General features: G+C 43.4%; 1 protein-coding gene across 8 annotated transcripts in view; it reads left to right on the top strand.

Moving 5' to 3' along the window:
* The window catches only part of CCDC85A (coiled-coil domain containing 85A), a 181805-nt gene that overhangs the window by 22511 nt on the left and 133620 nt on the right, over positions 1-25674 (top strand). The window contains exon 3 of one of the 8 annotated variants that reach the window (XM_054024095.1): positions 8935-9289. The exons of the other annotated variants lie outside the window; for them this stretch is intronic. Coding sequence (XP_053880070.1) covers positions 8935-8972 — 38 coding nt within the window. The 3' untranslated portion in view covers positions 8973-9289. Of the gene's footprint in view, positions 1-8934; positions 9290-25674 lie in introns of those variants that run through there. 8 annotated transcript variants of the gene reach the window in all.

The following is a 25674-nucleotide window of genomic DNA, read 5'->3' as shown; positions in this document are numbered from 1 at the left end:
GAGACAATGGCTTTACCACCTGAGCAGGCCGATGTCCCTCCAGTCATGGACCTTGGACAACTGGACCCGCCCCAGCCTGACCTTCCCCAGGACCCACTGGTCCAGGGACTGTTGTCCTCATCTTTGCCTGACGAGGCTGTGGCAGGCACGTCCTTCTCTGGCCCTCCACCCATAGACCTGCGTGCTCAACAGGACCTTCTTCGTAGGGTGGCACAGAACATGAATCTGTAGGTGGAGAAGGTGGCAGAGATTGAGGACCCAGTTGTGGACTGTCAGCTGATGTCCCCACCCAGGTAGTTTTGCCCTTTATTAAAACTATCCAGGCCAATGCCAATACTATCTGGCAGTCCCTGGTGTCCATCCCTCCCACAGCGCGGGGGGTGGAAAGAAAAGACATGGTGCCAGCCAAAGACTACGAGTACTTGTATGTGCACCCCCAACCTTGCTCCCTCGTGGTACAATCCGTAAACAAGAGGGAAAGACGTGGCCAGCAAGCGCCCATCCCTAAATCCAAGGGCGCCAGGCGCCTGGATTTATTCAGGTGTAAAATTTACTCCTGTGGTGGACTACAGCTCAGGGTAGCTAACCAGCAAGCCTTCCTGAGCCGGTATAATTATAACACCTGGAACTTGATGGGGAAATTCAAAGAGGTGGTTCCCCAAGAGTCCAAGGAAGAGTTCGGAGCCTTGCTCGAAGAGGGCAAGAAGGTGGCAAGGACATCTCTGCAGGCGTCTTTAGACGCAGCGGACTCGGCTGCTAGAACTCTACCCTCAGGGGTAGCCATGCGACGTATTTCCTGGCTGCAAGTGTCCGGCGTCCCACCGGAACTGCAGCAGACTATACAGGACCTTCCCTTTGAAGGACAAGGTCTCTTCTCGGAAAAGACTGGTTCCACACTGCAAAGTTTGAAGGATAGCCGGGCCACCATTCGCTCACTGGGTATGCATACCCCAATGACACAACATAGGCCCTTCCGGCCCCAACCGCAGCGCACTTACCCCAACCCTTGACCGCGACAAGACCCTCCTAGAAGGCATGGTCGCAGCACTAGGAGGCGTCAACCTGGTCCGCAGTCAGGCCAGAATCAGGGCCACCCAAGACCACCAGACAAAACTTTTGAAGCCGCCCTGGAGGATGGAGCACCAGTCTCCTCCCAGGATCCTTCCCTACCTTTCTCCAACCGCCTCTCCTTTTTCCTCCCTGCGTGGTCCCACATAACATCAGATTGCTGGGTCCTTCGCACAGTGAAAACAGGATACCACCTTCAGTTTCTTTCGCCCCCCCTTCCCACCCTCCCTCCCTGTCCCTCTTCAGGGACCCTTCTCACGAGCAACTCCTCTTGCAGAAGGTACAAAGGCTCCTGTCTGTTGGAGCGTGGAAGAGGTACCAAAGGACTTGAGGGACAGGGGGTTTTACTCCCGCTACTTCCTAATCCCCAAGGCAAAGGGGGGGCTTCGGCCCATCCTAGACCTACGCGGACTCAACAAATTCATGGTAAAGTTGAAGTTCCGCATGGTCACCCTGGGAACAATTATCCCATCCCTGGATCCTGGAGACTGGTACGCCGCCCTCGACATGAAGGACGCGTACTTCCACATAGCGATCTATCCGCCGCACAGGCGGTTCCTTCGCTTTGTGGTTGGACACCAACATTTCCAATTTGCTGTCCTCCCCTTCGGCGTGTCCACAGCGCCAAGGGTCTTCACAAAATGTATGGCCGTCGTAGCGGCCTGGCTCTGCAGACATCAGGTCCAAGTGTTTCCGTACCTCGACGACTGGGGCGGTCCGAGCTACAGGTGCGGTCTCACATTCGCTTCGTCATCACCTGCTTCAGGCAGCTGGGCCTGCTGCTCAACACTGAAAAGTCCACTTTAGAGCCGACCCAAAGACTAGACTTCATTAGGGCAGTCCTGGACTCGAATCTCGCCAAGGCTTGCCTTCCACAGACCCGCTTTCAGTCCAGGATGACCATTATCCTCGGCCTCCAAAGCTTCCCAACCTTGACAGCACGCACGTGCCTCGGTCTTCTGGGCCACATGGCCTCGTGCACCTTCGTGACCAAACATGCCAGATTACACTGGTCTACAATTTTTGAGAAGTCGTCTGCTTCAGAGATAAAATGTGCTATTTATTATGTATTTTGATGTGCTGAATTCAAATATCACAATTAAAACAACTGATTGGCTACTGTTTCTAAGATATTTAAATTTTTACATTTTATGTCTATGTATATTGTGTAGATAGTAGAGTTTTAATCATAAATTGTAAACCTAGGTCTTTTCATGTGTTTATGATTGCTTTACATGATAATATTTCACCTATCCTGTTTATGTAACACTTTAAAAATCAGCAAAAGGGTTATATAAATAAAATTTATTATGAAACAAAAGGCAAAAAACTATTATGTACATAGTTTAGTCCTATTCAGTGTCTACTCGGCGCTTCTTGGCTTGTCTCTTGTATTCATTAAATGGAGCATCTCTTGTCACTGTCCAGCAGTAGTCTGCAAGTACTGATGGGCTCCATTTGCCCTGATAGCGTTTCTCCATTGTTGCAATGTCCTGGTGAAATCGCTCGCCGTGCTTGTCGCTCACTGCTCCGCAGTTCGGTGGAAAAAAATCTAGATGAGAGTGCAAAAAATTTATCTTTTGTGACATGTTGCAACCAAGGCTTTTGTATGCTTTGAGGAGGTTTTCCATCAACAACCGGTAGTTGTCTGCCTTGTTGTTTCTGAGAAAATTTATTGCCACTAACTGGAAGGCTTTCCATGCCGTCTTTTCCTTGCCATGCAGTGCATGGTCAAATACATCATCTCGAAGAAGTTCATGAATCTGAGGACCAACAAAGACACCTTCTTTTATCTTAGCTTCACTTAACCTTGGAAATTTTCCACAGAGGTACTTGAAAGCTGCTTGTGTTTTGTCAGTGGCCTTGACAAAGTTCTTCATCAGACCCAGCTTGATGTGTAAGGGTGTTAACAAAATCTTCCTTGATTCAGCAAGTGGTGGATGCTGAACACTTTTCCTCCCAGGGTCCAATGACTGTCGGAGTGGCCAATCTTTCTTGATGTAGTGGGAATCTCTTGCACGACTATCCCATTCGCAGAGAAAACAGCAGTACTTTGTGTATCCACTCTGCAGACCAAGCAAGAGAGCAACAACCTTCAAATTGCCACAAAGCTGCCACTGATGTTGGTCATAGTTTGTGCACCTCAAAAGTTGTTTCATGTTGTCATAGGTTTTCTTCATATGGACTGCATGACCAACTGGAATTGATGGCAAAACATTGCCATTATGCAATAAAACAGCTTTAAGACTCGTCTTCGATGAATCAATGAACAGTTTCCATTCATCTGGATCGTGAATGATGTTGAAGGCTGCCATCACACCATCGATGTTGTTGCAGGCTACAAGATCACCTTCCATGAAGAAGAAATGGACAAGATCCTTTTGACGGTCACGGAACATGGAAACCCTAACATCACCTGCCAGGAGATTCCACTGCTGTAGTCTGGAGCCCAACAGCTCTGCCTTACTCTTGGGTAGTTCCAAATCCCTGACAAGGTCATTCAGTTCACCTTGTGTTCTGAGGTGTGGTTCAGAGGAGGAGGATGGGAGAAAATGTGGGTCCTGTGACATTGATGGTTCAGGACCAGAAGTTTCATCCTCTTCCTATTCCTCGTCTGACTCAAGTGAGAATGATTCTGGTGTATCAGGAACCGGCAGTCCTTCTCCACGGGGTACTGGGCGTATAGCTGATGGAATGTTTGGATAATGCACAGTCCACTTTTTCTTCTTTGACACACTTTTCCCAACTGGAGGCACCATGCAGAAGTAACAATTGCTGGTATGATCTGTTGGCTCTCTCCAAATCATTGGCACTGCAAAAGGCATAGATTTCCTTTTCCTGTTCAACCACTGGCAAAGATTTGTTGCACAAGTGTTGCAGCATATGTGTGGGGCCCACCTCTTGTCCTGATCTCCAATTTTGCAGCCAAAATAAAGGTGATAGGCTTTCTTAACCAAAGTGGTTATACTGCGCTTTTGTGATGCAAAAGGCACTTCACCACAAACATAGCAGAAATTATCTGCATGGTTCACGCAAGTACGAGGCATCTCTGCTCACTTTGGCTAAACAGAAATGTGTCCCTTTGCAAAATCAAACACTGACAAATAAAAGAGCACGACACTGTATGATTTCTAGAGCTGATATAGGGCAATTTGTTCAGCAGAGTGATGTAAGCTTTGTTATGATTGCATCATCCATGACTTCTAGGAATAACATGATGCAATTCATATCACGTATGACTCAATACCAGTTTCAGATTGCATCATTCATTGTTTTGCCTAAAAAGCAAGTACTGTCCAAACCCAGTCATAGATTTATTCATAGATCCAGTCAAAGATGTATTTTAGTCATTTCAGGTTTAAATTGAGATCCCTTCCCTTTATAACTCACTTATCCTCCGCCATTCCCAAGTCAAGGGTCGTATATACTGACCCTATAGCATACCTTGAAAACTAGAGCCAATCAACAATTTTAAGCATCATTTTCATTCTTAGTGACCCAGAATTAGTAAAGTTTGACTACATTTATTTCAGAAGCATTTTGGCTGTAGAGCAGTGCTACGCCTCCGCCCGCTTCAGATCTGGCTCTCGTCAGTGTACCGTCCAGGCTGGGACAGTTTGGACACAGTACTCACGGTGCCTACGAAGGTATTGTCCTCTCTGAGTTGGTGGCTAAATCCCAACCATGTTTGGGGGGGAATACCATTCCATGCACCGCAACCTTCTCTAGTCCTCACCACGGACGCGTCCTCCCTGGGCTGGGGCGCTCACCTCGCGGACCTTTGCACTCAAGGCCTCTGGTCCGCGCAGGAAATATCCCTCCACATCAACATCCAGGAACTGAGGGCAGTGCGCCTGGCGTGTCAGGTATTCTTTGAACACCCGCAAGGCCGTTGTGTCACTGTCTTCACAGACAACACAACGGCCATGTTTTACATCAACAAGCAAGGCAGAGCACAGTCGTCCCTACTATGCCAGGAAGCCATTCGCCTCTGGGAGTTCTGCATAGCCCAATCAATCTACCTGGTGGCGTCATTTCTCCCGGGAGTCCAGAACACCTTGGCAGATCGCCTCAGCAGATCCTTTATGACTCACAAGTGGTCAATATGTCCAGACGTCATTCATTCCATTTTCCAGATGTGGGGGTTTCCCCACATAGACCTCTTCGCCTCCCATGAGAATCTGAAGTGCCAAGTGTTCTGCTCTCTCCAGGGACGCTCCCCGGGCTCCCTGTCAGACGCCTTCCTGATACCGTGGAAAGACCAGCTGCTCTACGCCTTCCCTCTGTTTCCGTTGGTCCACAAGGTCCTTCTGAAGTTACGCAGGGACAAGGCCCGCCTAATCTTGGTCACACCAATGTGGCCCAGACAACATTGGTACACCACACTCCTCGATCTGTTGGTGACCAAGCCAATTCCTCTCCCATTGTGGCCAGACCTGATCACGGAGGATCACGGCAGGTTATGCCAACCGGACCTGCAGTCCCTTCATCTCACAGCATGGATGCTGCATGGCTGACACAATCTGAGCTGCGCTGCTCCAGTTTGATGCAGCAAGTCCTATTAGGAAGCAGAAAGCCCTCCACTAGGTCCACATATCTAGCCAAGTGGAAACGCTTCTCCTGCTGGTGTGCCCTGAAGGACGCTGTCCCCCTACAGGTTCCAATACCTACCATCCTAGATTACCTCTTGTCACTCAAACGACAAGGTCTAGCGGTATCACCTATCAAGGTACACCTGGCAGCGATTTCAGGCAAAAATGGCCGCTCGATTTTCTCCAATCTTATGGTCAACCGGTTCCTCAAGGGTTTGGAACGGCTGAATCTGGAAATCCGTCATCTGACCCCTACGTGGGACCTCAACCTCGTCCTCTCTAGACTCATAGGTCCCCCCTTTGAGCCGATGGCCACCTGCTCCCTTCTGTACCTTTCCTGGAAAACAGCTTTCCTCATCACTATCACATCAGCGAGACGAGTATCGGAGCTTCGAGCTCTTACATCGGATGCACCATACACGGTGTTCCATAAGGACAAGTGTCATAACTATAAAGGGAAGGGTAATAGCTGTCCTGTGTACAGTACTATAAATCCCTCCTGGCCAGAGACTCCAAAATCCTTTTCCCTGTAAAGGGTTAAGAAGCTCAGGTAACCTGGCTGGCATCTGACCTAAAGGACCAATAAGGGGACAAGATACTTTCAAATCTTGGGGGGGGAAGGCTTTTGTTTGTGTTCTTTGTTTGGGAGTGTGTTCATTCTCCGGGAATGAGAGGGACCAGACATCAATCCAGGTTCTCCACATCTTTCTAACCAAGCCTCTCCTATTTCAAACTTGTAAGTAAATAGCCAGGCAAGGCGTGTTAGTTTTCCTTTGTTTTTCTCAACTTGTAAATGTACCTTTTACTAGAGTGTTTATCTTTGTTTGCTGTACTTTGAACCTGAGACTAGAGGGGAGTCCTCTGAGCTCTTTAAGTTTGATTACCCTGTAAGGTTAATTTCCATACTGATTTTACAGAGATGATTTTTACCTTTTTCTTTAATTAAAAACCTTCTTTTTAAGAACCTGATTGATTTTTCCTTGTTTTAGATCCAAAGGGGTTTTGGATCTTGATTCACCAGGAGTTGGTGGGAGGAAGGAGGGGAATGGTTAATTTCTCCTTGTTTTAAGATCCAAGGGGTTTTGGATTTGTTTTCACCAGGGATTTGGTGAGGGTTTTTCAAGGCTTCCCAGGGAGGGAATCCATTGATGGTGGCAGCCGAACCAGAGCTAAGCTGGTAGTTAAGCTTAGAAGTTTTTCACGCAGGCCCCTACATTTGTACCCTAAAGTTCAAAGTGGGGATCTCAGTCCTGACAACAAGGTACAGCTGCGACCACACCCCGCCTTCCTCCCTAAGGTGGTGTCTGCCTTCCATGTCAATCAAGACATCTTCCTTCCGGTCTTCTTTCCGAAGCCCCACGCTTCACGACGGGAACAGCAGCTACATTCCCTAGACATTCGCAAGACTCTCGCCTTTTATATTGAACGAACTAAGCCCTTTAGAAAGACATCCCAGATGTTTGTAGCAGTAGCAGACCGGATGAAAGGTCTCCCGGTCTCCTTGCAGCGAATTTCGTCTTGGATTACATCTTGCATTCGTGCATGACTTGGCGGGTGTCCCGACTACCTGGCTTACTGCCCATTCTACTCGGGCTCAAGCGTCGTCCTCCGCCTTTCTAGCTCATGTGCCCATACAGGAAATCTGCAGGGCAGCGACTTGGTCATCCGTACATACCTTCGCTTCCCACTATGCTATAGTGCAACAGTCCAGGGATGACGCAGCATTTGGTTCAGCGGTTCTTTGATCTGCAACATCTAACTCCTACCCCACCGCCTAGGTAAGGTTTGGGAATCACCTAATTGGAATCCGTATGAGCAAGTACTTGAAGAAGAAAAGACAGTTACTCACCTTTGTAACTGTTGTTCTTCGAGATGTGTTGCTCATATCCATTCCAAACCCGCCCTCCTTCCCCACTGTCGGAGTAGCCGGCAAGAAGGAACTGAGGGGGCGCCGGGTCGGCAGGGGCATATATCGGGCGCCATAACGGCGCCACTCCAGGGGGCGCCTCAGCCGACCCACCGAGAGTTGCTAGGGTAAAAATCACTTGTCTATTTTGGAAAAGACTGTTGGAAAAGGGGATGGGATGGATCACTGTTTTGTTTTTTACCCCTATGATTCAGTGAGTACATTTCTCAGAAAGCCTGGTGTATATTTCTCTTACATCTGATTTGTATGAAATTTGCACTAGGTTATCCTGAAGGGTATTACAAATAATGCTGGCTGATGGAGGAGAAGAGACTGCAACATTTATAGTGTAGTTCTGTAAAAATCTAGTATGATTTTAAGTGGTGGTTTAAATTAGTCAAACACAGCAGCATTTAAAACTCTGTTAGGGATAACAGAGATTTATTACAGTTAATGAAAGGCTAATCAAAGCAAGCTCTGAGATAAACAGTACAACAAAGCAAACATGAACTAGTATAGTAAATAAAGAAGACCCAGTAGACATTTAAAAGACTTTGTGATCTTGGGAAGCACTCAATAAGTTTTTCAGAACTCCTATGACATAGCTTAGATTTAAAGTTTAAATGACATAGAACCAACTCGTTCCATTTAATCAGCAGAATCAGATTTGCCTTCCACGTGCTTCCAAATGTTTGGCTTCATGGCCCAATGCCTATGGCTGCATAGCTATGTTTCTTTTAGTGCATCTGTTTTTATGGGCTTATGAATTGTAAGGCTCTTCCTTGATCATTGCCTGGAAGTTTTAGAAATGTGAATTTACAACTAAGACCTAACATCTGTGGTGCTTTTTGAAACATTTCTGGACTGATTTGCTACCAAGTTACTCACATTTAAATAAACCTTACTTACAGTTGGGGTAATACATTGCTTGGTGACTCATATTCTATGTTGGTTTAGGATAGGAGTCTCTTTCAGTAGAGAATTTTACAGTGGATGAATCTAAGGATTTTAAAAATGCATCCCATGATTTTTGTTGTCTGAGATCAACTGAATACTGAATACTGAAAAGATTGATAGATTTCAGAAAATATTGCCCAACTATGGATTATGTAGTATTTCACTGGAGTTAGTTAAACAAAACCAGTAAAACTAAACCTGTTGAAATGAATGTAGTGGGGCTAAAATTGGAACATTCTAACCTAGTTCCTGCAGTGCTCTTTTCAATGACATAATTTAACTGTTATTTTAGTACATTGTTTTCATTTCTGTTGTGGGACTTTGAATCATTTTAGGGTTTGCTATATTAAATCCATAAAAACAATGAAACATAAAACAAAGCATTCCAACAAAGTTTTTTTTCCTAACCAGATCTCGAACCACCAAGACCAAAGGCTCTGCAGTCTTAACTAAACAGCAGAAGACACCAGAATCAGTGTCTCCTCCAGGTACAGGTGCTTAGTATTCTTTGATTTATTCCTTGTTGGAACTTGATTAAGAAATGAGGCCTGATACACTCTGCAATCAATATGCGGAATGCTACATTTCATCTAGTTGCTACTACAGAGCAGGTGTATAGTTTGGAGAGCTACGTAGACAAAGAGCATCTTGGATATATTCAACCAAACTCTGTTAGCTTTTGGGTATCTAGACTCATATCTCTTTTCACTTCCATATCAAGGTACTAACATGGAAAATGAGGAGAACTCATCTTTTAGAACCTACTGAAAAATTGTACTCAAGCTAGTAAAGATGAATCAGTGGATTAACTGAGAGCACGAAAATGACTGATCAGACTATTTTGGAATCACAGCTCTCAGAGTTATATCACCTCAAGACACCCAGTCATCCTGGTTTTGTTGAGAATTAGTTGGATAGTGCCAAGTCAATGTATTGATCACAGTCCTGCTGTTACATCCAGGGTTACAGACCCAAGGGACAGAGAAAAGATACTTGTGGAAGTCTAACAGCAAAAAGAGATTCTGGATAAAGGGAGCTGTGTTATCCTCTTTCTTGACATTTCTGCAACAATTCAGATTAAACAGAGGGTTTTTTTAAATACACACATAAACATTTATCAACAGCCACTTGGAAATGCATACTGTAGATTGTGAAACTAGGAGTCTGTTTCCAGGACAACACATTTTTATTCTGGTACTCTGTCATCTGAAGGTTTTTTATTTTAAAGCCAGCAAACTCAGTTGCTGGAAGGATTCTGATATCCATTTGTACAAGAGGGTTGTTTGAGTGACTGAATTATATTCCAATGTGAAATCACTATTTTTTGCTTTGAGAACAAAATATTGGTTTGAATGTACTAATGTGCAAGAGCTCTATGTTTTATTAATGTGGCAAATCTCAGTTTTGTATGTTTCTTGTTATTATGGTTACATTTGGAAGAGATGTTTGTCAGCAGATTGCTGTTAGATACCAGTCTTATCACTTCCTTGCTCTAAGATTTCAAATATCTGCATAATGGAAAAATAGAATTAAATAGGTGACATTTGCCCCCAAATTTAATATTTTTAATAACATACTTTTACAAACCCTCAAATTATTTAACATTTCAGTGAATTTACATGAAATTCCATTTAATCTCCCCTGTTCCCCAGAAATTCTCTGCCTTCTTTGCAACCCCAAAATACGTAGTACTAATGAATGAGAACATGAAATTGAAATTGGCTGGAAAGAGACTACATTCCAGAGTGAAATTGAATGTATTTTCATTGTCCTAAGTGAGAGAAATACAAAGAGTCAAAACAAACAGCACTAATAGTGAGAAATGTTGTGTCTCAGAGAATGAGGAGCTCCCTAAATCAAAACACTGACTCATCCAGTATTTCTTCTTTCCCTCTCATGGCACTCTAACCAATCTCCCCATTACTGTCATCATAATTGGGAGGAGCATTCCTGATGTGAAGCTGCTAGATAGACAGACAGCAGACAGATGACATTCTCTTCGTTTGTCTCTTTTGATCTCACAGTGCTTTTTGCACTGTGACAGGCTGGTAGAGGAATGGAGAGATAGCATAAGTGAGGAGAGAGGCCGGTGGCACACAGGCTAGCCTCTTAGGGAGGGCAGCAGCAGGCCAAAATCAGGAAATGGTTTGAGTAAGTTGGGAACACAGGAGTTTGTGGCCAACTCTGGGAACTTTACAGGTGTAGACAGTTTTACCTGTGGTTATCAAAGCTGCTTTTGTTAGTTACCTTCAGGAAAGGGCTTCCCAGGTTGGCCAGAGCAGAACAGAAACATTTGGCCATGACTCCTTTTAAGGTGGTTCCTCAGTTCATGATGAAGCTTCCCTTGCAGCAGGATGTCTGGATATGTCCTGAGTATCTGTTGTGCAATTCCTCCAATGTCATTATCATGAGCTTGATTCCCGTGCATGACAATGAAGCCAGGCAGTCAGAAGGCCTGATTCTTATTTAAATTGTTCTGGCAGTGTAAAGGAGCTTCAGTGTAAATGAGAATAAGGCCCAGCGAGCCTGCTTTAAAGGAAGGGGTTATGTGGGTTTGGTGAATAAAAGGGTATTTCTCCCATCAACATCACTGTCACAGTGGCAGCTATTGGGCTCAATTCACCCTCACTGGCATAGGGAAAAGTTACATGCGCCTGCCTGTGCCAGCAGGGACAGCTGTGCCCCAGAGGGTTTCACTTTGGAGGATGAGCATGCTACAGGTTTCCTCTGGAGGAAGGTAGTTTTAAATTAAATTGGGGGCAGGGGGCAGAGGAGCCCACTGGCAAAGGCTCCAGTGTGCTGGATCAGTGCCCCAACCATGATCCGTGCTTCCCATTTTGGGAACATGCTAGCCAACTGCAGAACTCACTGTGGACTTTCAACCACCCTAGATTATTTTGCCTAACCAAGGGCTGAGTCTAGCTACTGGATTAATAGGAATTCTACAGAGCTTCTGGGAGACTGCAGCTGCCTAGGTTAATTTCAACTGGATTGAGCATTTAATACTGTAAGTAGTAATGCCATCCAATCCTGCATTGTGAGCAGAAATTCTGTTAAAATATTGGTGTGATGGTCTGTCTGTTTCCTGTAGCAGAGATTGCTGAGGGCAATATTGGTTTATATTACAGGTTTTGCCATAGTTTGTGTTTTTGTGTGTTCAATAATAGATGCATGGAAGTAAATTGTCCTTGATAGCTATTCCGATAATGCTTGGCATTTTACTGTGTGCTGTTTTGCACAGACTTGTTAGGGCCTGCTCTTTCAAGGTGCTGTGTACTTCCTGGCACCTCCTTGAGTGCCTTAGCTCTCTGAGAGATCAGGGCACTGCACACCAGTTAGGAAGCATTCCTTACCTGGTAGGATGGGGCCATTACAGCAGTTCAGCTCCTGTATCTTCTGTTTGCTCAATAATCCTTGTTTTTGTAAAGCCATCTTTTTTTAAAAGTATTGTGCAGAAAATTGAAAAATAAAAGATCAAGCAGCTACTGAAATAAACACACAATGTAGTATCATCCCCAGGGTAATGTCTACAGTGTGTTTAAGCAAAACAGCTGGCAAAAGTAGGAACTGAAAATCCCTAATATATTGGTCATCAGACTAATCTCGTTAATTAATTTTCTGGCAATCAGCAATTGTAGTAAGTCCGCTCCCTTCAGCCCCAGGATACATCCCCTGACCTGAAATTTGCTGCTCTGATTCTAATTGTATAAACTGACTGCTGCATTCCTCAGAGACCTGTTGAGCTGCTGACAGGCTCAAGTGAACACTGCGGTCTCCTGGATGGAAACAGTTGCAGTGGCCTGGGTGATTGGGGCACTGTAGCTTTGATTGTTTTTTACACCTGTGGCTTGGATGCTGTGACGAGCGATCTGAAAATCCTCTCCTCTTTTATGCCTTTTAGTTGCAGGCCCCAGTCTGCAAAGAGTTGACATAGGCATAACCTGAGGGTGCATATGTGTTTCAGGACCCCCTCTGTACCTGAATGAAAAAAGATATGAGTCCATTACAGTGTCACCTGGGGAGCCTTGGCTTCTAAGCTCCAGCTCGAGAAACTCATACTTTCAACTCTGAAGGTCCCTTGTTAAGTCCCCAAGAAGGTGGCCATCAGACTGGTATTGCACAACTTTAGTTTGTGAGTGTTGATTTCAGTAGAACTGCTTGCATGCATAACATTATGTATGTGCGTAAGTCTTTGTAGGGTTGAGGCCTTGATGTTTCGATAGAGCTGCTGGTGAACTGATAAATCGAAGCTAGCCAGCTTCTCAGATCTAATCCTTTTCATCAGTTGATTTCAAGCGCTTTACAAAGGAGTTCAGTATCATTATCCCTGTTATACAGATGGGGAATCTGAGAGGGGAAGTGACTTGCCGAAGGTCACCCAGCAGCAAAGCTAGGTGTGGAACCCAGATATCCTGAGTCCCAGGCCAGTGCGCTGGCCACTAGGCAACACTATCTCCTCTTATAGGTCTTTTAAGGATAATATCTTAGGGGAAATAAAGCTTTACTATCATGCATAGAAGACCTCATTTTTAATCATTATCATGATATCAACATTATCAGTGTGTTTCCTTTTAAAATTAGTTTCTTAGGGAGATCTCTTTTTTTGCTAGGCCAAAGGGAAACTAAGCTACTTTCTAATTTTTGATGCAGAAAACCCATGAATAGATGGCAATGTGCTTGTAATGAGATTGTCTTAAAGATCCTTGCTCACAAGTAAAAAATGCAATTTAAGGCCCTCTCTCTCCCAAAAATCTTAATAAAGAAAGAATTGATGCTTTAAGTAAAAATTGGTGAAGGGATTACATGCTGGGATCATGTTTGCGAAGGCAGCTTTAATTTCTAATCTTGTTTCTTGTGACCTGTTTTTCATGTTACAGTGTAGTGCAACAACCTTAGTCATTGTACTACTACTATAGACAACTTCTGGTGGCTGTGTAAATCTTAGCCTCTGTAGTGACTGGTACTGTAACACCTCCTGTTATATGTACAGAAAGATACCGCAATTATTGCAGGTTCCTGTGATGTTTAATGTTGAATTTTTAATGGAATTTTTTATTATAAAGCCTGTTTGAGTGCAATTTAATCTCTCTAAATCATCCATAGATTAAATCTCAGATGAGGTTCCATTACTATTTTAATCCTACATAAAAACTAGTGCAAACATCAGGTTATGTGTCCTGAGCATGATTTACCAACATTTTTGATGGTCTTTTAATTATCTATTTCTTAATTAGATTAGTCTGATTATTGACTCCTTGAAATATGTGCATATTTTAAGGATCACAAGGCAGTAGTTTTTCAGAAAGACTTCATTACGTTTTGTTTTACAGTCAGTATTTCTTGCAAGCTGAAGTGTAGAACAGATGGTGTCACTTATGATGTAACACTCTTGGATAAAGGTCTTTGCTGTAAAACATTCTGCAGAGACATATAATTTTCTCCTGTGAAAATATTCCTAATGTATTTAGTCAATTTTATAATAATAGTGTGGGCTTAAAGCATGTGTGCTACTAAAAACCTTTTACTGGGTATAGGTAAAATAATTAAATCATTGCCCCAATTTAAGATAAAATGAGGTTAGAAGTTTAACGTGCCTAATCAAAAAATAAGTAGTTTAATACAGACAGTGAAAATAGCACAAGAAATCAATTATTTTTAGCAAAACGCACATAAGAAATTCTCTAAGAGTCAAACTATCAAGGCTCATACCTATTAATTTTACTTTTAAGATAAATGCATTTGATATGGAAATCACTGAGAGACAACCACCATGGGACCCCCAATGTCATTTGTCAGAGAAGAACCATATTATATGTGATTCCTTCTTGTTTTGTGTTCAGTCTAGTTTTAAATATCCGAAGTGATAGTGCTTCTGCGCTGCATGAGCATGTTCAGCTTGAGTTGTCAGTGAGCCATCCAGGTTGAAACCTCAGAGAAAGATATTTAAATATACAGGACTGGACAGGCAGAGACTGGTCAGGCATGGGGAAACAGATTTGAAAGCCATCAGAATAAAGATGATTGTTAAATTTGTGTGAATGGATAAGGTTGGCCAAGGCCAAGCAACAGAGTGGACAAGGACAAAGCCCTGTAGGTCCTTTGCAGAGGGAGTGAGAGAGAAATCATCAAAGGATACATTGAAAAGGTAAAGGGAAGGGAGTGGAGGCAATGAAAGCCGAGGGGGGACAGAATGTCCTGGAGAAGGGGGTGATCAACAATATCAAAAGCCATGGAAAGGTTGAGGCTGGAGTGCAGGTGGGAACTTTGTATGCGGGGTAGGGCAGAAAGAGGAAATGGCAGGAATCTCACAGTGGTGGAGAGGGGAAATTGAGTGATATCAGGGAAGTCTCCTGTTGATAGAGAAAGGGGATTGATTTGGAGATATGGTAGTTCAGAGTGGAGGTGTAAAGAGACCTGTTGATTGCCATACTTCTTATGAAGATTTCTAGGATGGACACTGCCTGGTATTTTAAAAATTAAAGCTGTATATTGTAAAGGAAATGACATTAAATGCCTTCCTCTGATTGAGCAGCTCCAGTACTTGATGAGATATTCTTTTGCTTCTCAATAATGTGATAGCCTTGTTTGTACAGAAAGTCTAGCACAGCTAAACAGTAGGTGGGATTATATCCGTTTCTCTCAAAAATGCTGACAGACAATGCTCCTGTAGCTTCTGAGGTTTGAATTGTTAGTGAATACAGAATTGAGCCTAGTTCATTCCCTATATGCAGGATGGGGTTTGTTTGGAACTAGCCACCAGCTATATTGTTCAGTTCAGGCATGGATTTTTAGGGGTTTTTTTGGAGGGAGGATTTCAATTATGATGTTTTGGTCATTTACAATAAGAAATTAAAATTATACTGTTCTGACGCATATTGGTACATATGTAAATACGGAATTAACAGTGTTAAGCAAATTATTGTATGTTGACCATATATTGTTATATAATTAACATTTCCCTTTTTTTTAGTTATTTAAGTACAGCTTTAATATGGTGTGTGTTTTTGCTTGTATAATAACAAAACAAACTTCATATTAATGTAGGCATAGATCTTAATGCAGCATGTGTAAATCTGGAGATTATGGCATTTTCCCGACACACTTCATTTTGTTATTATACGAGCAGAGCTGAATGCTCTTTCTCTCTCTCTCTCATTGTAACCTGTCTATCCACAGTGCAGATACAGTATTTGTTTTTAACAGGGCTACTGCAGGCACTCCCTGTTCAGAGGTATCTTGCATTCGCCTAGGGCCGTTTAAAACCATTATTCCTTTTGGAACCATTTAGAAATGTTACATTCAGGACTGGCTCTAGGCACCAGAAAACCAAGCATGTGCTTTTTTTTTTTTGGCTTGGGACAGCAAAAAACCTAGAGTTGGCCCTGGTTACATTGTGCTACTTAGTGGCTTTTGCCCCATCTCATGATGATAATGATAAATAATGAGTGTAATAGAACTAAAGAACTGTCCTTCATTAAAAACATTGCAATAATTAAAAGAATTAAAATAGTAAAACTACCTTTGAAAAAATAAAATCAAAGGGATCTAGAAAAAACAAAAGGGAAAAATGGGTAAAAGGACAGAGAGACATGAATATAGGGTCCACAATTCTTACAGTAACAAATAAACCTTCATAGCAAGAAGTTTTAAGGTGTTTTATAAAAGTCAGGGAGAGCTTGATGGAGAACCTATAGGGAGAACCAATTCCCACATTTTAGACCCACCCTAAGAAGCAGAGGTAGGGAATTTAAATGATGGCTAGTGCCTGACCACAGAGACCCACCAACCTGAGGCTGAAGCTAGAATTGACTTTGAGACCATTAAGGGCTTTAAAAATCAAAGGTGCTATCTTAAAATCAATCCACTGCAGCAGGCAGCTGATGAGAAGCACACAGAGTGGCCCTTTCATGGTAATAGTAGCTATAGCCAGAGGGCATATGTGCTGTCCTGGCTGCATTCTGAACAAGCTGCCAGGACTGGAGAAACCCTGCTAAGTGAGGATTATAGTAACTGAGGCATGTGATCCTGAGGACAAGTGTTGCGGTTGTGAGGTCCTCACAGGATAAAGAGGGACCGGCAGGCCACCCCCCGCGGCTTGCCACCCCAAGCACGCGCTTGGTGCGCTGGTGCCTGGAGCTGCCCCTGCTCATTACTGTAATCCTGGCCCTGCCTTCTTCCACAGCCTTTCATAAAGCTACCTAGAAATAGCTTTCTAGTATTTAAAGAGGAGTTAGCAGCCGCGTTGACCACTAGCAGTTGGGAATTCCAAACTATGGGCTGTTTTCTGTTCTAGGAGTGCAGGAAGTGACATGGAGGGACCCAGCTAGGTTCCCTCTTAAGGGCTCCTAGCCAGCACACACTGCTTTACCACCTTTATGGACATTCCCTGTTGGCCAGTGTAGCGGGAGGTTAGGAGGCCTGCTCCCTCCCTTACCTCTCCCTGACCGCTAGTACCTGTGGGAGTGCTAGGAAAGAGGAGGTCCTACTTTCCCATTAGAGCTCTGATCAGCTCCTGTGCAGGGGCATGGAGAGGGGGTTCTGTGTAGGAGCTGGTCAATGTCTTTATATTAGTAGCCCTAGCAGAGGAGTAGCCTAAAGCTGAAAAGGCTTACAGGAATTGAAGAGTCAGGGGCTGATTGAGTCAATTAAAGAGTGACTTGCTACAGAAAATTCCATCCAGGTGATCAGTTACCCTTTTGTTCCATTGGAACTATCGATTCCAGCATCATTAGGAAAGGCAGAGTGGGGCGCTAGCATTTTGGAGAAGTTATACCTAGGATTACGACCTGACCAATATTTGACCATCCTGGCTGCTTTTCTGTGGATTTGCCAGTTGCCAGAAAAATAATTAAATCTGCTGGGTTATTTATGTGGGTCTAAAGATTTGCATTATTATCACAATGCACTGGGATATCTAATGTTAAAAGTTTCTGTGTCCAGGTAAAGATGCTGCAGTGTTCCCACGTCTTCAGTAAGAAAATGATGTTATCAATCTTATCTATATGTGTGTTCTCTCTGGATTCTATATATGGCTGTTGAAGGGGGAGGGAGGTTGCGGTGTTGCCTTGTAGAGGGTAGGGTGTGCCTTTTTTGCATTTCAAAGGTGGTAACCTTAGTTATACTCTACCAAGTGACTCACTCCTTTAAACCCCCATGTGACACAGATCAAATTTTTTACATGTACAAAATTGGATTTTCTAACTGCTAGCCCTGCGAACTCAGCGTGGAGTATCCCAGTGTCAGACTTAGTTCTTTCTGGCTTGTACATCACAAGTAATACAAATTTGCCAACTGGAACCTGGTTAACAATTCTGATGATAATGTGCAAGTCAGGAAAGAATTAGCTTATTCTCCCTTAGCAGTATGGGCTCTGCAGTATAAATAGCAAAGAGTGGTTAAAAACTAGTTTGTGTTTCTAGGAACTTAGTATGGCCTTCATCACTGCAGAAGCTGAGCGCCTTATAAACAGTGACAATACACCTGTGAGGTAGAGCAGTAGTGTTATCCCCAAGAGCTGGTACGTCTGCACTGGAGAGTGAGAGAGAGAGAGAGAGAGAGAGTTATAAGAGGTAATTTCCCAAGGCCCAGGTAGCATTGTCTGTTTCAGAGACATCATTCTTCTATTGTGAGGCTAGTGCTCAGGCATGTGCCTTCTCCCTATTCCTTTATCAAAGGAGGCACATGCCTCACAATGAGTATCAGTAGCATTGTCTTCTAGCTCAGAAAAAATACTGAGAAGAAATAAACTACACATTTCCTATTTAAAAATAGATCTGACCTGTCAAAGAAAAGCTAAATGAACAGAACAGTGAGTGTTAAATTTGCTCTTAAATAGCGAATCACTTAGGGCCAAATCCTACTTGCCTTACTAATCTAAGTATTCCAATTACAGCAGCTGGTACTCTACTCATATGAATAAAGTGTATAGATTGTACTTTTCAGCATGCTCGTTCTTTGATTGAAATATATAAATTTTACTTTAAAATCTTCACTATAAATGTAAGATGCTATGTAGTTTCAGAAATTTTTAGCAGCTGCCTATTGCATTGTTATAAATAATTAACAGCACATTCATCATAGATGATTCAGATTACTTGCCTGTCTTTAGTATCAGTTTGACCTTTAAAGTATTCTTCTGCAGTTGGATTGTAATTTAAAAACAACACGTAAAAGTCTATTTGTCAGTCTCTTTCAGACATTTCCATGTTCCCTATATATTATTCAAATAGCTTTGGTTTATTTGGGAGAATATCAATAGTATTTTTTAACAGTGACTTATTTTGCAGTGGGTGTTACAAGAAATTTTGTTTTTGATCTCTAAAAGCCTTAAAAGGTCAGCAAATATATTTACTAGTGTTTATTCTGAAATGTATAAAATATATCATTTGACGAAAAATGTAGACTTGAAGAAAAATGTAGTACATTAATCAATGTGCTGTGAAAGGAAATATTAAATTGAAAATGTTATCGAAAATGAAGATCTTGGCCTTCGTGGAAAAAGTTTGTGTTAGTCACTCATTTTTCTTCCAAAAAGTAGATAATCAGAAATATTTCAGCATATTGTTAAACTATTACCCAGCATGAGCAAAAATTAGTAAGAGGACAAAGTCTGTAAGACAGATTGCCTATTAAAGTTAAGGTGAGCAAAAATACTAATCTCAACAAATGAGGCATATATAAAATTACTCTGCTTGCACAATGATGGGAAAGTGATGATATTGATTAATATGGCCTGCTAGAAACTCTGTAAGGCATCAAGATATGAGGATCTGATTAGCATCACTTGCATTACCGTATTAGGAAGTGCTCCAGGGCCTAACACAATGGAAGACTGATGACAGAGTCTAATGCTCCTCTGCAGCTTTCTAGCAGTTACATTATTCAGCAATCTACTGCAGTTTTTGAGTGCAAATACTGATTGAACTGGGCAGACTTAGGCAGACAAGCAACCAGAAAATGTCTCCCATAATGCACAAAGCCTTAAATGGAAGCACAGATTTGTAATGATAGGGTTGCCAACCCTCCAGGATTGGCCTGGAGTCTCCAGGAATTAAAGATCAATCTTTAATTAAATGTCATGTGATGAAATCTCCAGGAATACATCCAACCCAAACTGGCAACCCTATGTAATGAACATTTTTAATGTGCACTGACCTTTTAGGAATATGCACTATTAATATAAAACTTAACACAGAAAGCTCCTGTTGCTGCTTCCGAAGACCAACACTTTTCCTTTCTTACCTGGACTATTTTCTCATTATGTGCAAAATTCTAGAAAAGAATATTAATGTTGTAGTTTTTCTTCCTCTGAGAACAGGAGAACTCACTTTGGTATCATATCTAGGATAAGCTAATCTAGTTAGTGAAAGAATTTAGGGCCTGGTCCTGCATTTGTTTATGCAAGTAAGGATTTGAGGATTCCTATTGAGTCCACAGTCTCTTAGACCAGGGGTCGGCAACCTTTCGCACATGGCCCATCAGGGTAATCCGCTGGCAGGCCATGAAACATTTTGTTTACATTGACCATCCGCAGGCATGGCCCCTCGCAGCTCCCAGTGGCTGCGGTTTACCGTTCCTGGCCGGTGGGAGCTGTGGGAAGCCGTGGGCTATCTGCCGAAGATTGCCGACCCCTGTCTTAGACTGTTACAGAAACAAATGACACCATAGAAATACTAATGGGCTGGGCCTTAAACTGCTTATTATAGGGGAACCTGGTAATGACTCCTATATTTAGGTTGCCTAATATTTTCCATTGTAAAGGAAACTTTTCTTTGAGAAGGTCTTGCATCCTTACTGATTTCAGCAGGCCTGTGATACTCAGCAGGGAGCATTTCCTTCTTCTACATAATTGCGTTTTCTTTGTCCTATGAAATTCTACTCAGGTTTGCCTGAGTGTTAAATATCACCATTTCCCTCTCTCTGTTGAATTCCTGCCAGCCTTCCCAAATCTTTGAACGTACCGAAGTCAGGCTCATGCTGCCGCAAAAGCAGCAGTGGCAGCAGCTCCCACTACATGGAGAAGACCAGGGAGCTCTCAGAACAGCTGTAGTAGAAGGAGGAAAAAAACTCACTGTGCTCCCCCATCCCTCCACTATAAACACTAAGACATATGGCCATAGTGGCACATTTACTTCCCACTCCTTCTGAGGTCACCACATGGGGCAGGAGAGAGAGGTTGATCAGCTGGGCTCCCCACAACTATGTTCTGGACTCAGCACAATGGCACCAGAGGCCAATCTCTCCCTCATGGGGCAACACATATGAGAGGAACTCCCCAAACTGTGGGAGTGGGGATGGTGGTAGAGGGGGGAAGGAAAGAGTAAGGCTAGACTGGACTTATTCTTTAGTCCTGGCCATTCTCTGGGACCAGCACCAGTATCTAGCAACCAATTGTCACCTCTGGGAAAATAATGTTCTCTTGCTGCCTGTTCATCTGGTTGGTCCTGTAGCTCAAGTGTTACAGTACTAAAGGTTCATACCTCTAGCCTGATGATGATGTGCAATAGGGGGTTGTTAGAGGTGCACATAATAGAATTGTTTTATCTTTTTCTTAAAAAAACCCCCAGGAAATCACACAAACACTTAAACATACAAACCTATGATAAATAACATTATTTAGATTGAAAACTCAAACACTCAAAAGCTAGGAAAAACCAGAAGTAAGGTACCTGAATTCGGACCCTTTGTGCATCTGATACAGTCTTTAATTACATGAGCACATGCTACTTTTTCCACAGGACTCCCGCCTTATTCAGTGCACAGGATAGATGTGCAAGGGAGCAGAATTAAGGTTGAATAGGAATGCATGAATGTGGCTTTTCCTAACTTTTGAAGATAGGTTTAATATAGTTTTTTTTCAGTGTGTGATATATTTAATGGTTGAAGGTTTTAGTATTAATTAAATAAACAAATTGTAGTGTCTGTGACAGGTTCCGGATTGTTAGCCTGAACTGCCCCTTAGAAAAGTTAGTATCTATATTATAGCCACTGCCACCAATGGTAGCAGTGGTACTGAGTTACTGGTGTAGTTGAGAGTCAGGTATTATTAACACTGTGCTATGCTCTGTGCCCCTGGCTGTGGGAGCTACTGGTACTTCTGAGGAAGACCTCTATAGAAATCATATGGACCGTCCCGATGTGCACAAAAAATAGCACATATGGCAGGCAAACAGCTTGGCTTAACAGTGAAATCTTCGGTGAGCTTAAACACAAAAAGGAAGGTTACAAGAAGTGGAAACTTGGTCAGATGACTAGGGAGGAGTATAAAAATATTGCCCGAGCATGCAGGAAGGCCAAAACACAACTGGAGTTGCAGCTAGCAAGGGATGTGAAGGGTAACAAGAAGGGTTTCTACAGGTATGTTAGCAACAAGAAAAAGGTCAGGGAAAGTGTGGGACCCTTAATGAATGGGGGAGGCAACCTACTGACAGAGGATGTTGAAAAAGCTGAAGTACTCAAAGCTTTTTTTGCCTTGGTCTTCACAGACAAGGTCAGCTCCCACTCTGCTGTCCTGGGCAACACAATATGGGGAGGAGGTGAGCAGCCCTCAGTGATGAAAGAACAGGTTAAGGACTAGTTAGAAAAGCTGGACATGCACAAGTCCATGGGTCTAGATCTGATGTGATTACAGAGCCATTGGCCATTATCTTTGAAAACGTGTGGCGATTGGGGGAGGTCCTGGACGATTGGAAAAAGGCAAATATAGTGCCCATCTTTAAAAAAGGGAAGAGGGAGAACCTGGGGAACTACAGAGTGGTCAGCCTCACCTCAGTCCCTGGAAAAATCATGGAGCAGATCCTCAAGAAAACCATTTTGAAGCACTTGGAGGAGAGGAAGGTGATAAGGAACAGTCAACATGGATTCACAAAGAGCAAGTCATGCCTGACCAACCTGATTGCCTTCTATGATGAGATAACTGGTTCTGTGGATATGGGGAAAGCAGTGGAAACAATTCCGTTTTTTTAGCAAAGTTTTTGATACAGTCTCCCACAGTATTCTTGCCAGCAAGTTAAAAAAGTATGGATTGGATGAATGGACTATAAGGTGGACAGAAAGCTGGCTAGACTGTCAGGCTCAATGGGTAGTGATCAACGGCTCGATGTCTAGTTGGCAGCCAGTATCAAGCAGAGTGCCCCAGTGTTCGGTCCTGGGTCTGGTTTTGTTCAACATCTTTATTAATGATCTGGACGATAGGATAGATTGCACCCTCAGCAAGTTTGTGGATGACACTGAGTTGGGGGGAGAGGGACCTAGACAAATTGGAGAATTGGGCCAAAAGAAATCTGATGAGGTTCAACAAGGACAAGTGCAGAGTCCTGCACTTAGGACAGAAGAATCCCATGCACTGCTATCGACTGGGGACCGATTGGCTAAGTAGCAGTTCTGCAGAAAAGGACCTGGAGATTACAGTGGATGAGAAGCTAGATATGAGTCAGCAGTGTGCCCTTGTTGCCAAGAAGGCTAACGGCATATTGGGCTGCGTTAGTAAGAGCATTGTCAGCAGATTGAGGGAAGTGATTATTCCCCTCTATTTGGCCCACATCTGGAGTATTGCATCCAGTTTTGGTCCCCCCACTACAGAAAGGATATGGACAAATTGGAAGAATCCAACGGAGGGCAACATAAATGATCAGGCGGCCGGGGCACATGACTTACGAAGAGAGGCTGAGGAAACTGGGCTTGGTTAGTCTGCAGAAGAGAAGAGTGAGGGGGGATTTGATAGCAGCCTTCAATTACCTGAAACGGGGTTCCAAAGAGGATGGCGCTAGGCTGTTCTCAGTGGTGGCAGATGACAGAACAAGAAACAATGGTCTCAGGTTGCAGTGGGGGAGGTCTAGGTTGGATATTAGGAAACACTATTTCACTAGGAGGGTGGTGAAGCACTGGAATGGGTTACCTAGGAAGATGGTGGAATCTCCATCCTTAGAGGTTTTTAAGGACCGGCTTGATAAAGCCCTGGATGGGATGATTTAGTTGGTGTTGGTCCTGCTCTGAGCAGGGGTTTGGACTAGATGACTTCCTGAGGTCTCTTCCAACCCTAATCTTCTATGATTCTTCTATGATTCTATCTCTGATGGGTTGGAAGGGGACGTTGTCACTTAAGCTACATTAGAGTCATGAGACTTAGATAACCAGATGACTTTTCACCTAATGAAAACCTCCTTTCCTAACTGAAAAATGACAATATAAGAACGATAAGAATGATCATGTTGGGTCAGACCAATGGTCCAACTAGTCCAGTGTCCTGTCTTCTGACAGTGGCCAGTGCCAGATGCTTCAGAGTGAATGAACTGAACAGGGCAATTATTGAGTGATACATCTCCTGTCGTCCTGTTGGTCCTGCTTTGAGCAGGGGTTTGGACTAGATGACTTCCTGAGGTCTCTTCCAACCCTAATATTCTATAATTCTATGGCTTTATCTTCACTATGGATCAGAGTAAATGGAACAGATTCATGGAGAAGTTTGCATTCCATGTGCTGCTGCTGGTTCCCATTCCAACACTTTCTCTTCAGGTCTTGACACATGGGGATGAAAGTATTTTAAACCTTTTTAGAACAGCGTGCCACTATAGGGATCTGCTGGAAAGACAAAATGACCAACCGTGAGGTTCTCCAAAAATCAAATGCCACAAGCATCGAGGCAATGCTGATAAAAGACCAACTATGCTGGGTTGGACACATCATTAGGATGCCTGAACATCGACTCCCCAGAAAAATTTTCTATGGAGACGTGGCACAAGGACATTGGAATCAAGGCCACCCCAGAATGTGCTACAGGGACAGCATCAAGAACATCATACACTTTGATACAATAAAACCAGATGATCTCGAGAAGGCTGTGTCAACTAGATCAGCATGGTGACACACAACACTCAGAGCTTTCCAAGCCTTTGAAGAGGATAGAAATAATCGATTGTTAGGTGCAAGAAAAAAGCATCATACCACTGCTATAACTACCAAGATGCTCACCAATGACTTTGTCTGCCCGATCAGCTCAGATCAGCATACGCGTCATGCTTTGGACTTCAGAGTCACTCCAGAATCAACAAAAAGAGAGATCATGAAAAGAGGGAGGCAGCGGGGAGGCAATGGGACACTACACTCCTAAAAATGTCTGTGTAGATGGGGAGGCACCGCTTGGGTGTGTAGAGAATTGTGCTGGGCATATATCCTAAGGTTATGGCTTGTCTTTACTCACATAAGCAAGCCACACTGTCTATACTGCTGTTTATACCCATTGCTAGGTGGGTGTGCAGTGCATATACTTTACACGCCACCGTAAGTGTAAATATTGCCTTAGGGTACGTCTTCACTACCCGCCATATCGGCGGGTAGCAATCGATTTATCTGGGATCGATATATCGCGTCTCATTAAGACGCGATATATCGATCCTCGAACGCGCTCACCCTCGACTCCGGAACTCCACCAGAGCGAGCGGCAGTAGCGCAGTCAACGGGGGAACCGCGGCCATCGATCCTGCGCCGTGTGGACCCCAGGTAATTTGATCCAAGATATTTCGACTTCAGCTACGCTATTCGTGTAGCTGAAGTTGCGTATCTTGGATCGATCCCCTCCCCAGTGTAGATCAGCCCTTAGTGAGAGGGAGGCCCTGCCCTGAAAAGCCTATGTTCTAAACAGACAAGACAGACGAAGGATGGGCGATGAAGCAGGAAGCTTTTTTTGTTGTAACAGTAACTTTAGAAAAGAGCCAGAGATCCCAGTTAAGTTTGTCAGCCATATCTATACAGTCTGGAAAACCCACTGTACCTACTTTATTCACTCTCCTCATTTTGGCTGGAGACCCCACATTGCAAAAGTATATTGACCATAGACTCCAGAGGATCTTATATAAGCCTACTTATGCAGCAGAGTTGGGAATTTACTTGGGCCCTGAACACAGGGAGGGGTATGTGTGTGTGTGTGTGTGTGTGTGTGTATTGCTCTTACATGGCAGCCTCACCACATGGTTAGATGCTCGGTTATTGTTATTTTTCCCTAGGAGTATATAAGAAAAGAAGTCCAGTGTAGCTAGAATGATTTAGAACATGGCAAAACAGGTTGAGTGCAACAGTACAAAAGAACAGAATATAGGCATTTAGTGGAGGATCCAGATGGCTCATGCTGCCTTGTTCTTTCAGCACTGTAGAGCT

Source organism: Malaclemys terrapin, chromosome 3 (assembly GCF_027887155.1).
Source record: "Malaclemys terrapin pileata isolate rMalTer1 chromosome 3, rMalTer1.hap1, whole genome shotgun sequence".
Classification (NCBI taxonomy): domain Eukaryota; kingdom Metazoa; phylum Chordata; order Testudines; family Emydidae; genus Malaclemys; species Malaclemys terrapin.
Note: the sequence above shows the minus strand (reverse complement) of the source record. Positions and strands in the feature narration are given on the sequence as shown.